At 45.7% G+C, this 17,518-nt stretch overlaps 1 protein-coding gene across 2 annotated transcripts in view; it reads left to right on the plus strand.

The window, feature by feature from the left end:
• The window catches only part of LOC126543023 (retinol dehydrogenase 11-like), a 132,029-nt gene that overhangs the window by 106,140 nt on the left and 8,371 nt on the right, over nucleotides 1-17,518 (plus strand). Inside the window, exon 7 of one of the 2 annotated variants that reach the window (XM_055077581.1) lies at nucleotides 8,167-8,318. In XM_055077581.1, coding sequence (XP_054933556.1) covers nucleotides 8,167-8,318 — 152 coding nt within the window. Of the gene's footprint in view, nucleotides 1-8,166; nucleotides 8,326-17,518 lie in introns of both variants that reach the window. The other variant, XM_055077582.2, reaches the window with a different exon arrangement.

The raw sequence follows: 17,518 nt of genomic DNA on the forward strand, positions 1-17,518 counted from the left end.
CATAGCTGTATGACTTCGGCAATCGTCCGCGGACTCTTCGCGACGAGCATCTGGAAGGCATGGTCATCGATGCCTTTCATGACGTGCTTGATCTTGTCAGCTTCATCCATAGATGAGTTCACGCGCTTGCATAGCGAGAGAACGTCTTCAATATAACTGGTGAAGGTCTCCTCCTGGCTTTGAGCTCGACCACGCAAGCGCTGCTTAGCGCGAAGCCGGCGAACGGCGGGACGGCTGAAGACCTCTGCCAAAGTTGCCGTGAAAGCCAACCGGGTGGTAAAATCGGCTTCATGACTGCGGAACCATAGGTTTGTCACGTCAGTCAAGTAAAAGATGACATTTGTGAGCTTGGCGCGGTCGTCCCACTTATTATAGGCGCTTGCACGGTCATATTCAGCGAGCCAGTCTTCCACGTCGTGGTCGTCTGTGCCGCTAAATATAGCCGGATCGCGCTGCCGGATCGCGCCAGAGCAGACGATGGCGGGGGCCACGGGAGCAGCAGCCTGGGACGGTCCCGGTTCATCCATTGCAACAGCTGGTGGTAGCGTTCGGCTGCGGAGTTCCAGGATGTCGAAGCGAAACCCAGCACCTCCACCAAATGCACCGGGGGTGTTCGCCTAGCAGAAGGGTCATTAGTTATAGGTTGTAGCGCTAGGCTTAAACAGGTCGGCGCTATATCTTAACGGGGAAACCAGCACTTCTCGTCGTCTTGTTCTTTTGCACCAGCACACCAGCACCATGCCCACTGCCCAGTGCCTTCAGTACACAATGCCTTGTACGGTAGATGGGCACGTGCCGAAAGCTGCAGAAGATACAGAAATTAGTCGTTGCTCTGTGGTGTGCCGCTGCCGACCCCGACGTGGGTGCGGCCCGCGACGGCTACGGGGACTCCCTGAAAAGGGAGGTACCCTAACGCGGTTCCTCAGGACCATTAGTAAAGTTCTTTGTCTTTCTTTCCACATCTGCATACAACACTTTTTGTTGTGAATGATGCAACTGCAGAGAAGGTGGCATGCTCACAGCTTTAAAAAAATAATTTCTCGCAGTTCCCAACCGCCATTTGTTCATTCCTAGAGCACATTTTCATTTCACTTAAATGCTCAAGCAGAATGTTATCATAGGTGCATACTACTGCCCTCCAGACGTAAATTAGCCATTTTCAAGCGAGTTTCAAAATATTCTAAATGAAGTGCATATGCTATTTCGCCATTCTACGCTGATAATTTAGAGCAACTTTAATTTCTCCGTTAACAACTGGACAACAGAATCTTTCACAGCTGCTCACGCTCAATAGCATATTTTCCTTCATTCCTGTGCACACTTCACGTTACCTCAACTCATCACTCGCCCAACCTGTTCGCCATTACATTGGCGAATATTCTAGATCTCATCAGAAGTAGAAAAATATTAACATTCAAATATGCAAATTCATCAAGATCGCCCTGGGCCCACCATCTACGGTTTCTACTGCGAGACTTCTCAAGATGGGCATACAAAACACTTGGCAAGAATTAGCTGAAGCTCAAAAAGCCAGTCAATTAGAACGACTGAAGCTCACGCCCACCGGAAGACCAGTGCTGCAACGGCTGAGCCACGGTCAAACCTTTATAGCCACCATGGACGGGAAGAAGAAAGAAAGAATTCCTCCAAACGTCCGCGAATCCCTGTGCATATAGCAGCAGTTCCATGCAACATGCACCCCGCGTGCCACAAGAAAAGAACACAAGCCCGAGTGGATGCCCTGCAGCGAAGACACAGGCAACATCCGGACGCCAGATACACCGACGCAACCAAATACCTGCAAAGAAACGCTTATGCCCTGGACGTCGTAGATTCTCAGGGCAGATAGCTAGCGTCTACCACAGTCTGTGCACGAAATCCTGAGACGTACTACAGAAGACACGGCGATCGCCGTAGAAACTACCACTTGCATGGACGCAGCTGTCGTTTTTTCGGATTCTGAAGCAGCTGTCAGGAACTACGCTAAGGGTCGCTGTCGACAGAAGCACTAAAGGTATTGAAGCACCTCAGCACTCCGATCCCCTACACCTATGTGACGGGGGTTCCTGGGCACGAGGAGCTAGAGGGGAACGAAGTGGCACATGCCGAGGCCCGAGGCCACACCTGCTGGGCCAATGCTTCCTACTCTCAAGATACCCGGTCTGTGTCAGCAAGGGCACAGAGCGTACCCGTCACTTCAGCGATGCTTCAACATCACAGGCTGGAACGCAGGGTGTACCCACCACCTCACCCAAAGCTCACAAAAGAAGAAATACCACACTCAGAAAACTACAGAGTAACACTTACACCCACGGAATACTTATGCACATACTATACCCAATGCTACAAGGATACCACTACCCAATGTGTGGCTTAGCGGACACTTTGGCACACCTGATCCTCGGCTGTCCGTGGCATCTAGATACAGATGCATCGCCTTCACTGAAAGAACATAACGCCAGACAATGAAGCGAAGACCTCATTGAAACGTGGGAGGCCCAGCTCGTCTCCGAGGACCTGGAACAAAACGACGCCTCGTTGCCAGGGCCAAGGAGGCAGCGAAGCCCAGAGGGTTCCTGGAATGAGGAGACCTCCCACATAAAGTAGAAATGGGGCCTAACCCGGGATACTGTTTCAAAAATAAATGTTTATCCCTCCTCCTCCTCATCTCAACGAGCGATCCTCTAATCTGTTCCGGCATTACTCACCTGGACGGGCTGTCTGATCATGCAGTTATATTAGGTCTGCTAAACTTCTCATTAACAAAAACGAAAACACTACTAAGGACATTAGGTGCCACAATAGCGCCAAATTTACTCTGCATAATTTTGAATTAGTCACTTTTGCAGACACACTCGAGCTATTGAAGAGAACTAGGTTATATTTAGAGCCACCTTTGCAAGTCTTATCAAAATTTTCGTCCTTTTTCTCAGCATTAGGTGCAACAAAATATTCAATAAACGCCTGTAGCACCTCATAAATAAAATGAAGTGCTCTATAGAATGGCGAATAAAAGAAAAAAAAATTCCAAGACATGGCAAAGATACATATGTGACAAATACCAGACGCTACTAAAATCTACACATCAGGAGATTTATGGCTATGATTTACCATGAATAAAAGTGATTATGGCGCATAATAAACACCTATTTTCAGCCTGACATAGTCCTCATTCAGGTGGTGACGTAGTTCCCGAGTTGTAGTGTGTGCAGTTACTAAATGACATGTTTTGTTGAGTGCCCACCTGCGAAGACATCACTGCATGCCCTGACTTCCCCACGCCATCTGACATGTCTGAAGTTGTTATTAATGAGTCAGGCATTTTTACCTTACTAAACAGATTAAGAACTTCATATACATCAGATCACAGCGAATTTAATAACAAGCTTCTAAACAATGTGTCACAGTGTCTCTGTGACATACCCTCCTTGGTCCATTCTTAAAACTGCCGAGCGGCTAAAGTCATCCCATTCTATAAATCCCGCGAATTTTTCTCCCCCCTTAACTACCAATGAATATCATTAACCAGTACAATTCGCAAATTTATGGAAGACATTAATGATTCACAAGTCATCGCCTATTTCGAAGATCCCAGTTTAACATTCAACTACCAGCACATGTTTTCATTTACATTATGGCTTAGCATAAAACCACCACATTTACTCCATCTTTGCAGCAGTTCATCGCTTTCTTGGCATAATTCTTGGCATCATTAAACGAAACCTAAAGCATGCTCTTGTGAGCATACATAAACTTGTTTACACTGCACCGATCCACACAAAGCTCGAATACGCATCGCTAATATAGCACTCTGGCAGGCATACATTGTCGATGAGATTGCATTTGTTCAAAACTGGGCAGCTCGCTTCATATTTTCCGACTATGCGTCTTACACTAGCGTGTCATCATTAAAAGCACGTAGGTACTGATTTACGAGCACTATCTTTTCGCCACAAACCAGTGTCTTTGCCTGCTTGACAAACTTTATAATCATTTTCTCTTCACAATGATTTTTTGCAGTCACCGCCTGTCGTCTTTTCGTGCCGGGATCACCATCTCAATTCAAGTGCCTACCTTCTCACACGTTACAATACACATGCTCTCTCATACCCTGCACCATCACTGAATGGAACTACTTTCCCTCTGACATTGCCAAAGAATCTGACACTGCAAAATTTTACAACATGCTACGCACTGTTAATTAGTTAATTACGCACAGCGTAATGCGCAACGGTGAACGCCAACAAACTGCGCGCCAACTTCAACCTGGACGAAACATTTTGATAGGCTTGTATTTTATTTCTTGTTTGCAAAGTTTGTCGCAGGCGAACAATTTCTTTCTTTATTTGTAAAAGGATCGCATTTCACTTCGCTATCGTGAGTCTCACACCGTGAGCAACGGCTTCTGGGATGTCCATAACGTTTTGATACGCTCAGTGCGCATGCTGTTAGATACGGGACCTTTTTCTGAGCCCCCTTCGAGTTCCCCAGACCACATCGAATCGCACCACAGCTAATTGAGAAGCGCAAAAGCACGGATGCCACATTCCAGAGGCGAACACGGGCAAACAAGTTGAAGGCCCCCACTTCGTACGCCGCCGGTTGGGCTATTCAATGCTTGACTCTTCCAGAAAGCGAAGGGATAGCCCGGCACTGTTCCAGGTAACGTGAGTCCCGAAGCAAGACGGCTGTGATGTACCGGGAAGGCCTGGCAGTGTCGCCCCGGCCGCCTTTGAAGAGGGCCCTCAGACAATTGGGGCCCAAGCGTCGTCCCTGTTCTCTCGTGACGACGCATTGCAAGTCAGCAAGTCAAGACCGCAGGGAGCCGCCGGGTGTGACACCATCGCACGGGCGCCTTCATTGGCTGAAAATGGCGTCATCTGAGCGGGCTCTCCCATTGGCCGAACATGACGCGTCTTCCAGGCATCGAAGGGCTTAAAAGACGCAGACCGGGAGCAGCAAGAGCATTCTAGAGGATTCCAGAGCATCCCTTGATTCATCTCTCTCGAACTTCTTGCGACGGCCCGCAGCGTCCGAGTTGCTGCCGGCCCGTAATGGCTCTACGACTGTTAATTGACTCTCACTGTACATAATGTAAATAAACCTCCCAAGTGTTTCATCCCAAAGTCCTCCTCAACTCCTACAACTGGCGCCAGCGGTGGGATTTCCTCCAACTCCTACAATGCATGATTTAAGACGATACTACTGATATGGAATAAGCACAACTGTGTAACCTCTATATCGTACACGTGGCAAAAGCCGCGAAGATAATGTGTCAGTTAAATAACAAGAACACGTCTCGTTTGTACTCGTCCTTTTGTTTTAGTTACTGTATATTTTGTTAAAGTATCGCCATACGGTTTACCAGCCATGGCCGGACTTGGTGCTTTCCCTCTCGCGTGCAAATGTCCCGGTTTGCTGAGGTAGAGCACTGTGAACAGCGCCAGACAGGGCACGATTCCCCCGGTTCTTCAGCATCTGGCCAAAAACTTATTTCTGGTATAGGAAAAATTTTCACAGGTGTGCACTGTACCCGCCGTGGTTCCTTAGTGGCTATGGTGTTGGGCTGCTAAGCATGAGGTCGTGGGATCGAATCCCTGCCACGGTGGCCGCATTTTGATGGTGGCGGAATGCGGAAACACCCGTGTACTTAGATTTAGCTGCACGTTAAAGAACCCCAGGTGGTCCAAATTATTTCGGAGTCCCCCCACTATGGCGTGCCTCATGATGAGATCGTGGTTTCGGCAGGTAAAACTCCATGATTTATTTTGTTACCTCTGCACTATGTGTCTTGAAATGTTCTGTTGGTAAAAGCCTTTACCTTAGTTTTAGCTTTAAGATTTAACCATATTGTCTCAGTGCCTAATGCATTTATATACAACAACCATGGATAGAAGCTGTGACTTTGTTTGAGATCGTAGCGCCTTTCCTCTAAGTTGTAGTGATTACATGTCATTGGGAATATGTAAGGTTGGAAATGCTTGTTCTCATCCTTCACATTCTAGAATACAAATTTATATTAGGGGTAAAACTTGCAAAATGCAGTGCGAAACTTTACACTAAACTTTATTTATTTTAAGAAAATAAACAATATTTTCAATGTCCCTTTATAATAGCATCATTGTGCACTGTAGACACTGAACTGGTTCGGAGGCGCAAACTCACTGAATGGATTCTTGTCTTGCTTTAGAATAACTCAATTTGAGTATGAAAGAAAAAGGACAGGTGACAGGATGAGCGCTAACTTCCAACTGGTTTTATTCCATGACCCTACTGCACATTATATGGGCCGCTCATAGCACACATCCCAAAAACAATTGAAACAACAACCTTACAAGAAGCACACGGCTGCAGTTCACTGAAAATGTGCCGAACAACTTAGAAAGTAAAGTTCCTTGCCTAATAAAGATAAGGAGGGTGTACTCACGCACACCCAACACATTTGGTAATGGCATTAACCTCAATAATCTCGCCCATCAGTTGACCGTGACTGCATCCACATGTCTTGCAATGCATGGCAAGGGACCCACTTCGCTAACTTTTATGAAGGTTGTAACTATGCTCGTCCAAGCAATCATTGATACCCCTTCCCGTCTGTATAATGTAGATGCTGTCGCGCAACAAGGGAAACTTGTATACCACAGCTGAAGGGCAATCAACATGCCCGTTCATGTCTTTTTTCCTACCAGTGTGTCAAAAAAGATGTAAAATACTGACAAACATGCAATGACCAGTACGTCACTTCACATTTATTCTGCGATATTCTGCTATCTCAACTGCAGGTTGACAAGAATTAAAAATTACCAGAGGGCACCACTTGAATGGTGTTCACTGTGCCTTGATGAGTGTTGCTCATAGTAGCCACTGTGAATATTTTTCATTCATTGTGCATGAATACGTTCCATTAGCTAAGTTTTTAAATTTACCTAATCGATGCGATGTCCGTGAAAAAAGTTTTGTATGATGGTTACAAATGACCGACAACAGCATTTAAAACAATCTAGGATTTGTGAAGACTTCCTTTAACGAAAAAGAAAGCCCGTGAAATAAATAAAAAGTGAAAATAAATTGTACTGACCGTGACAATGCTTCTGCACACCAAATATTGCATCAATCATTACGCAAACTTTGTCAAATAGGGGCACTGGGAATAAGCGGCTGTGTTTTTTTCTCGACATGTCAGCAGTTTTTGGCGTGCATGTACAGTCCCTACCAAACGCGAAGTAGCGCGATCTTGGTAACAGTTCGCTTTGCGAACCTTTACAAGACCGTGCCCCAGGTTAGCACATTCCTAATATACGCAGTACACTGATGACAAGGTTTCCGTCTGAGACCACTTATGCTACTGATGTGGGGGCGGGTTGTCACGTGAATTTTTAAAGAAAATTTTGCATGTGTTGTATTCTTCTTTTTTTGTCGGAAAAAAAGACCACACTTGACCTTGGTCGTGTATATGCTGTTATCGGTCATTTCTCGGCGTATTCCACAACCTTTGCATTGGTACCGTATTGAATAAGTAAGGCAATAAACATTCATTACAATTACATGTTAATTGCTTGTTCACAATTGAAAAAAGAACTTGAGTAGCACTAACATAAGCCTATCAACGTAGAGTGGGCGATGTGCACGGAAAGCACTCATTTATTTATTTATCTTGGCCTGAGTTAGTTGTCACTTCCGATATGTAATTTAATGATGGTTTCCGAGTAACCTGTACAGGTTTCCTTCGTAGCTTCATGCTAAACTCTGGTGGGTGAAAATTTTTCCTGTCATGAATTTTACTTGCCTTGCAGGCTTCCGCAGTACTGATCTGCCATAATCAAATAGTGCTCTGTAAAGTCAAATGAAAAACACCTTTTCTTCATATGCCTGTATTTCACTCATTGACCTTTACCAAGCTGCTCCAAAACGGACAATTTATGCTCCAAGCTGTAAAATTTGCTGCTCGCAGAGCTGCTCCAAAACTTCTTTGACTGCTTTCATCCCTGTATGAGTGGCTCGTCTAATGTTTAACGAAATAATCTCTGGCATCTCAGAAACTTCAGCATGTTAACATCCGTCTACCAAAGTGCCGATATCTCAACATTTTGGTTAGAACTGATCACTTTATTTGCTGCAGGACTGAAGCTGCGTCGATATCTACAATACATTTTATACTATGTGCAGGATAACGAATGGCTACCTGAACACTGCTTGAAGCGGCGAGCTCTACATAGAAAGGAGCACTTACGCTCCTTTCCATGGTTTGGCAAAAGGAACCGTGGCACGCAGCTCTACAGGCACTTGTGCTCTTCGCTACCATCGGAGGACGTGCATTGGTAGGCTGTATGTATATTTCACTGTGGGTTCCAGCTCCATCTCTTGCATGGTCATTTGATGTGCAGGCAGAGGAGTTATCTATTGCGTGCACATGTTGGTTAAAGATACAAAAAGGAAGGTGCTTCTTCGAACACCGATGACCCTGTCCTCCACTTATTTCTTTTCATTTTCTTGTTGCCTTATTTTTGCTGACTATATAAAGGTTGCAGGCAATTAAGCCAAGAAAAGCATTGGTGTAATTAGCTGTGGTTCAAATTGAAATGTAGAAAATATTGAAAAAAAGTAATGAAAGCAGACGAAAAGACCTTGTTTCTGGGGGTGACTGAACTCACAACATTTGCAGTACAAACGCGATGCACTACCGATTGTGCTAACTTGTGTATTTATGTGTGGTATATGTGGCCCTGGGAGTGTTAATCTCTCGACTTAGAGCCATGGTGGGCAGATGTGGAACATCATTTTTTGCACAATGGTCTCGCGTAACACCTGAACTGAAGAGAGCAGGTATGCGACTAATAAAACCACGCATGCTACCTAAAGGCATCAAGGCTATGATGTTTGAGACCCTCGCATGAATGAATGAGGAGAAGGAAAACAGGGGCTTTATTTTTTGTTAATCATGACCATATAAAGCCGGGAGGCGATGAAGCCAAGAAAAGCATAGGGGTAACTAGCTGTGGTTGAAACTGAAATGTTGGATTGCCTCTGCGGCCATCTATCAAATTTCACCGCAATGCATTATCATAACTCAATGGGCAGCATGTCTAAAAATTATAATTCAGAAGACTGCCGGAATTTCAACAATGATCAGTTAGCAACAATGAGAGCGCACGTCCTTCTAATATTCTGCGTATTTATGATACTTATTCGTAACATTTTTGCTGTGTTATATCAGTGTTTTAATTTGGACCAAAGCCGTGCTATAATGCAGCAAAGAGGTTATGTCTAGTGCCGTAAATGTGTATGTTAATAAGAGGGCAAATCCTCTTGACGTCAACTGAAAGTTGCATAAACTCGTGCAGCCTTCCAAAATATAATTTTTTGAAGTTGCTGCCCATTGAGTTACAATGGTGCAAGTGTCATGTGAGCTACCGCAACGAGATGGCGCTACGTACACGGTCATGTCAGATGCGGAACAACGCCTCTGGAAGAGCGGACCCGACCGTGTAAGCCGAGCCTGCATGTAGCCGTGCGTGTTTTTCATAGGTAACCTAGTAAGCAGTTCCCAGTTAACACTTATGTTTTGTCAATCACGTATGCTCGTCACCCAACCACGACATGGAGGCAGCGGTGGGATACTCGACAACGCTGGGAGAAATGCAGCACGCAAGCAGAAGTCTACGCCTGCAGCGCAGTGCTGTGAATACGAAACTTTGGTACCCATGGCGTCACCTAGAGTGTCCACATCCCAGCGCGCAGCTCCGCTCAACCCGTTGGTTGTCGAACTGCCGGAAAAACTTGATTTTTGGTGACCCGAGGAGTGGAAACGGTGGTTCACGAGATGGGAGCGCTACAGAGCTATCTCCAGACAAAAGAATCAAGAAGGCGAGACAAAGGTTAACACACTCATTTATGCTATGGGTCGTGAAGCCGAAGACGTCCTAGCCTTGCTCGGGCTCTGCGATGCTGAGAAACTCGACTACAACACAGTAATTCAACTGTTCACGAAAAATTTCGTGCCATGGATGAACGTGATATACGAGTGTGCAAAGTTCAACAGCCGGAAGCAAGACGCGCACGAGACAATCGACATGTTCATCACCGACCTCTTCAGGCTAGCTGAAGCCTATGCGTACAGCGCCCTGAAAGAGGAACTGATATGTGATAGACTCGTGGCCGGTCCCACAGACACGCAGGCAAGGGAGAAGCTGCAACTTAACGCCGAGCTTACTCTGGAAGCCGCTGTCACCGCTGCTCGCAACATGGCAACAATGAAACAGCAGGAAAGGACCTACGGCCGTAGCTACAGTCACTTGAAGCTGTAGACGCCATGCACAGCTTTTCGAAGAGCAAAGTCAAATAACAATTCTAGAAAAAACCAGCGCGACCAAACTGCGCTGACATGCAAGTGGTATGGTTCAACAAAACACCTATGGTTCACCATCACACACTATGTGCCTAGCGAATGGCAAAACATGCAGTGCCTGAAGTAAAAAGGAACACTGCTGCCGTGTGCTATTCCGCTTCCAAAAAGCAGAACAAGAAGCACGTACCAAACTTTTTGGAAGAGGTTTACTTGGGACAATTAAATGAGCAACAGGATCCTGGGCCATGGAAAATCGATGTGACGGTCAATAGCTTGCCAATGAAGTTCAGGGTAGGCACTGGCGCAGATGTAACTGCCATTCTAACAAGCCTCTATGACGAAGTCATGGGCAACCTGAAGCAAGCAAAGGAACAGCTCCTCGAGCCTGGCAGGACCAAAATAGCAACGGTTGCACTCTTCACTGCGACCCTGTGCTGAAGTGGCTGGTTGTGTCTAGAAGAAATTTATGTAATAGACAAGCTGCATGACGCACTTTTTGATGTGCCGCAATCAAATCCTTCAATGTTCTACCAAGCCTTCCTGAAGTAGCAGAGTCAGCAGGCAAGGTCAGTGACCCTGCCAACATTTTATGCCACTACCTCTACCTGGCTACAGGCCTGGCCTTCGTAAGACCGATTACAAAATAAAGCTACTCCCTGATGCCAAGTGGTGTGCTATTATGTACCCGAGGCGAGTACGTTTGCCCATTTTGCCGAGTGTCCAATGTGAGTTGGAGAGAATGGAGAGCCTGGGTGTCATCAGAAAGGTCGAAGAGACCATAGAGTGGTGTGCACCTATGGTAGTTGCGAAAAATAAAGGAGGCGAGCTTCAAATCAGCAGTCACTTCGGAGGGTTGAAATAGAACATACTGCAAGAACGATTCTTAATGCTCACTGTCGATGATTGCCTGGCCAAACTCACCGGAGCGACCTGGTTTAGCAAACTTGACGCAAGGGCCGGTTATTGGTTACCGGTTACCTGAGTCCCATAGGTACAAAACTTTACTGACGCCAGTTGGCCATTTTCAGTTCCTCCGATTGCCTTTCGGAATTTCCACAGCAACTGAATTTTTGCAGAGGGAAATGCTAAGACTCCTAGAAAGCCTGGATGGCCAAGCATGTCTGCAAGACGACATAATAGTGCTTGGCCGCACGAAGGCTGAACATGATGCACGACTGCACAAAGTACTTCAGCGCCTGCAAGAAGCTGGCATCGCCCTAAACGCATGAGAGTGTGTACTACACCAGCAGTCAAAAATCGGGCCCCTTGGTTAACCCCTTTCTCGTTCATTACATAATGAGAATCTCGAATTTGGCAACATTGATGCCTTCAGGTAGCATGTATGGGTTTATTGACCAGTTGCCTTCACCCAAAAAGATCAGATACTCGTGACGCCTGCGGCAGAAAGGATGCTCCACGTCCACCGCCAACGTAGGTGAGTGATGGCACTGGCTAACAATCCCAGGGTTAGTTCTAGTAGTAACACATAAATACCCCAGAAAGTGGATGCGAAGACGGTGCCGTGGCAGCTAAATTGGTAGAGCATCCCAAGCGTAATTCGAAAATGTGGGATCGTTCCCCACCTGCGGGAAGTTGTTTTTTCATCCACTTTCAATTCCATTAATTTATAATTTATTTCAATCAGTAAGTACAAGTAATTTCCCCTGTGTTGTTCTTGGTATCTTTGTTTGTTGGCTTCTTATGATTTGCTTAATAAAAATCAGGCCCCTTGGTTAACCCCCTTTCCTTTTATTCACCAGCAGTGGGTGGAATAATTCCTTGGACACATTGTATTGGCAAACGGTATCAGTGCTGACCCTGAAAAGGTCAATGCGCTGTGTCAGCTAGCAGAACCAACAGATGTAGAATGTAGAAGTGAGGTCCTTCTTGGGAATAGCCCATCACCTGGTCAATTTCTCCCAGGGCTCGTGCAGCTCAGAAAACCATTACATGACCTGTTTTACAGTGATGCTGAATCCATAAACAACCATTGACGACGACGCTGGCGCTCACCCAGTACAACCGTCACAGTCTTCTCACTGTGTCTGCATATGCATCCTCGTACAGTCTTGGGGCAGACCTACAAGAGACAGAAGGTCGTAGGATTGTAGTTGACTGTGCCTCAAGGCCCCTCTCTGACATAGAGACATAATATGCTCGTATAGAGAAAGAAGCATCGGCAGTTACTTGGGCCTGCAAGCATTTCTACTGCTACCTGGTAGGTCGGCAGTTTCGTGCAGAAAGAGACCACAAGCCGCTAGTGCCGCTGCTGCCATCAAGCTGCCTGGGTGAACTCAGTCTACATCTGCAACGGTTCCGAATGGTACTGCTGGAGTTTGATTATACCATTTCCCATGTTCTTGGTAAGGAAGTATACCCTGCTGATGTGCCCTCTAGGAAACTGCAGAAATAAACAGACAATAGCAGCCCAAGGAGCCTCATCGAGGCCATCATAGAGCACGAAATTCTAACGATGGAACTTCCGCCTGCCTCCCAAGACTTGCTAGAGAGGATAAAGGCCACGCAAATGAATGATACCGTTTTAGCAAGGGTCAGGGACTACTGTACAACGTCGTGGCCCAAACAAGCCACTTCCTCCAGAAGTACAGAGGTATGCAGAATTTGCCCACGAACTGACACTGGTGGATGGCATTTTGCTCAAAGGCAGTCACATTGTCCTCCCACCGAATATGCAAAGTGATGTGCTGGAGCGCTTGCATATGGTCATCATGGTGTTGGTAGATGTAGGGCTTGAGCCACTCAGTCAGTCTGTTGGCCAGGTATTAACCAACACATCCAGAGTTGTGTCAAAATGCCCTGTCTGTCATAAGCACTGTAAACCAGACACTGAGCCCATGATACACACCCCACTTCCAAAACACCCATGGGAAGTGATTGGAATTGATCTCTTCTGTGAGAATGGAGAGAATCACCTCGTAATGGTGGTTTATTACTCGGGCTTCTTTGAACTCGTGAAGTTGAGGCGTACTACCACACAGAACATAACTCAAGCACTGAGCCAGATCTTCGCTCGCTTTGAGACACCAGCTATTATATGATAAGACAACGGTCCTCAGTTCGTTTTCGCACAATTCAGCATGTTTGTCAAGCAATGGGAATCATGGGATGTAACCAGTAGCACCTACTTCCCCCTTGGCAACGGTGCTGCAGAGGGGACTGTACAGATGGCTAAGCAGCTGCTCAAGAAGTCATTCAACATTCCAAAGGCTCTACTTGCTCATCGCGACCTCCAGGCAACGAAGGGCTCACACCTGCTGAACTCATAGGAAGATGCCTCAAAACCGATGAGCCGGTGGCACAAAGAATGCTGAAGCCACTGTGGAACACCGGCACGTTCAAGAAACGAAATGAAGCATACACGGTCAAGAAGCGCAGGTAATACGACTGGCAACACAGGACTTTGGAAAGAGATTGCCATCCGTATCCTGTCCGGTGCTGCAACAGGCACAGCAGTTGGGCCAGCTCACACGTCATGTTCATATGTAGTGAGCCCAGCTAGTGGTCTCACTCGATGCACAAGTAAGCATCTAAAGCCGTCGCAACCTGCAACAATCACAAGAAGTGGGCGTAGAAGTTCGGGGAGGACGAAGAAGTAAGAGCTACAAGTCGGCTCGACTTATGACTGGGGCTACATTAAAGAAATGGAGGTGTGTGTGACACCGCAAGGAGATGGCGCTACGTACACCATCATGTGAGATGCAGAACGACGCCTACGAGCGGACCAGACTACGCTAGCCAAGCCGGCATGTAGCCGTCGTGCATGTGTTGCATATGTAACCTATTATGGAGTTGTCAGTTAGCACTTGCATCTCGTCAGTCGTGTTGTATGCTCGTCATTGGATCACGACACATAGCTGTGAACATAGACAAATAGCGGAAGGTGCATTGCCAAAATTTGGTCTTCATACATTGGTCCTACATTGGTCCTACATTGGTCCTACATACCTACATTGGTCATCCTTTGTTTTTATATTCTGCCAATGTTCTCTTGCCCTTTGATCAGTGTAGCGTCCAATTTGGCTTGTGTTGAGCTAACCACAAGTAACTGGTTCTTTGGTAAACCATTACAATGGCACAATTCATGAACGGTGTTGCATGCCTTTTGTCAAAAAGCAGCTCTATTTTTACACTCAAGCATGGGAACAAAGCTTAGATGACTTCTTTGGAACCAGCAGCACAAATGGGGCCCTTTATTTGTCATCAACCTTCTTCAGTGAGTGCAACTGCTTTGCTCATGAGGCAGTGCTTCTGGCTGCGTCAAACGGCGCAATGTTGCCTTTTGCTGCTTTCAACTCCTGAAGTTCTCGCAGTGGGATTCTGAGATTCCGATGAGAGTGAGGGAGGCCAGCTGCTATGAACCTGCCAACCTGAGCACAACAGCTATTGCGAATTCTGTGAATACACATCTTTAGAGCATATTCAAGGCACATTGGGGCAATAGCGGGTTTAACATGGTTGTAGGTTGGTTCATACAGTCGCTAACCTTTCTTTGCTCGTGGTTGGTAACTTCGGCAAACATGCTTTAGGGTGAACAGCAAATGTTTACCTAAGATATGCAGCATATTGTCAATGGGTTAATGAAGTTGAGTCTGACGAAGTCTTGTCCGGTTAGGAAGAGTCAAGGAAAAAACAGAACTGGCACCGACCAAGGTGAAAAATTACTGAAAAGCACATGGGAGCCTTGCTTCCAATGCTTTCGCCATGCGTGTCTTATGTGTAAAGGTTATTCCTTTTCCGCGCCCATTGAAAACATTTCAAATGTAATCTACTGTATTATCATGACATATTAGAGTTAGGTTGTAAAAACACTTTGAACCATGGCCTTGTCATTTATCTAGTGATGTAATGTCACAAAGCACAGAAGCTTTGTGATCATCACATCTCAAAACCCCTACTGCAGAAGCTTAAATTCCAAATGCAACAAAATTTCACTTTGGCTAAAGTGGTAATAAATGAGTTGTAAATAATACTGTAGTGATCTCGGCAAAGCTTCGGGGTTGGTAACTGTCTAATTTTCTTATTGGTATTCTTTTAATAGTGCATTATCAGACGGCGCATGCACCTGGTGCTTAGTGGCTCTAAAGAGAGTCCAAATCACCTGCAGGTTTTTTATCACACTGCAGGCAGCTGCAGGTGGTCCCGTATCTCGTAGGCCACACTAACGAGCCCTGCAATCTGAGTCATGCCTCACTGCCAGTTACTGGTAATTGCGGCATTCATTTCAGTTTCGGTATCGAGAATGCTAGAAGGCTGTTCTGTATTTACACTGTTTGAATCTTTTTTTTCCGCAGCCCAAACGTTTTTTTGGAGTTGGGCTTTAAGGGCTGGAAAACAGCGAAAGCCAGCAGTGCACACAGTTTAAAGCAGTTGAAGCAGCTGGAAGTACTGCCTCATGAGCACCAAGTGTCGCACTCAATGCAGAAGGCTGCTGACAAGTATGGACTCTGAGTTGAGCTGTTTGATGTTGCGCTGCCAAGGCTGAGGGTGGATGATCAAATTCTAGGTGTGGCAGCTGCATTTTGATAGGTGCGAAATGCAAAAATGCATGTGTACTGCGCATTGTATGCACAGTAGAGAAACACAGGGCAGGGGTCAAAATTAATACAGATTCCCTCATACTTATGCCGCATAATCATATTATGGTTTTGGCACATAAAACTGCAGAATTTGGTGCAAGTTATTAGTTGATGCCCTTTGATTTTCCAGTTCTCTAATTTTCTTGCTTACAAAAGATCAGTACTTGCTACAAATGATGAATTTGTTATTACAAAAGGCTAACCTTCAATCTAACTTAACTCATTATTTTCCTTTAGTGTCCCTTTACCGCTCAGTAAAAGCATGGAGCACTAATACTTCTGCATTAATTTTTATTGGACTCGTGCTCAACAGCTTGATGGCATTGAAGCTGAACTACTACTGTGGGCTTCAAGTTGATAGGTTGCCGTATAAAAGGTTGTCTTTGCTTTTACAGATTAAAACACCTGAGCCTAGTTTTCTGTCTTTAGATAGGCTACTGAGAAAGTCAAACATCGCTTGCATGATAGATCAGTGATTAGTTAATTATGTGTTCAGTTTCTGCCCCCCGCCCCAAAAGAAGAAAGTGAACATAATTGTATATTGTAGTTGCAGAACTTGAAACTAGGAAGCCAAATGCGCTTAACCCTTTCCCTACTGAGGATGAGCAAGGCTTGTCATTTACATTTGTGCCTGTACAACTGAGACTGCGCTGGGTCCGTCAGAAGTAAAACCACAAACGTATGCTTCACCATCCATCAGTTTGGCTTCACTACAGACTGCTTTTCAATGCATGATAGATGACACCACAGGGCAGTATGTTTCTGTACTGGCAGCCAACTTTTCAGAATGATGTCATCATCTTGTAGAAGCTCTGATTGAGAACTCCCGAAGTCAACCTCACAAAACAAAGAATGGAAATCCCTCGCTACTCACGTCATGGCTTAAAAATATAAATTAAATTCATGGGTTTTGCATGCCATAACTACAATTTGATTTTAAGACATGCCGTAGTGAGGCACTTCAGATTAATTTTGACCATCTGGAGTTCTTTGACATGAACCCAGTGCACGGCACACAGTTATATTTGCATTTCACCCCTATTAAAATGTGGCGGCTGTGGCTGCCCTTGGGCTTAGTAGCGCAGCACCATAGCCACTATGCCGCCACAGCGGGTATGTTATGGCTTGTCGCTTGCCAGTTCTTCATGTGCATTCTGCTAACTGCTAAAAGTCAAAAGCCAACAAGGATGCTGTAAACCAGTGATTTGGGCTTGTTGGTAAGACATCGTGAGGCTTATAGCGCGTTAAAAAGACAAGGACGAAAGTGAGACGTGACACACACAGGCGCCTGTGTGTGTCGCGTCTCACTTTCGTCCTTGTCTTTTCAACGCGCTATAAGCCTCACCAACAAGGATACACTTTGTGTGCTAAAAACGTTCCTCAGGTGATCGAAAGAGATGCGCTTGAAAGGAAATCAAGATATGGTGTAAGTACTGCTGCATGGCACTGTGCACTGTTCGTTGCTTTGGTCTTCAGAACGGTCAAAGCCAAGTTACACGGCTGTTCATCAGTTATAGTATTGCTTTTTTGTAGCAAGCTACACATCTTTTCAGCTAAGATATTTCCTTCTCTTCTA

The sequence above is a fragment of the Dermacentor andersoni genome, chromosome 2, assembly GCF_023375885.2.
Source record: "Dermacentor andersoni chromosome 2, qqDerAnde1_hic_scaffold, whole genome shotgun sequence".
Classification (NCBI taxonomy): Eukaryota; Metazoa; Arthropoda; class Arachnida; order Ixodida; family Ixodidae; genus Dermacentor; species Dermacentor andersoni.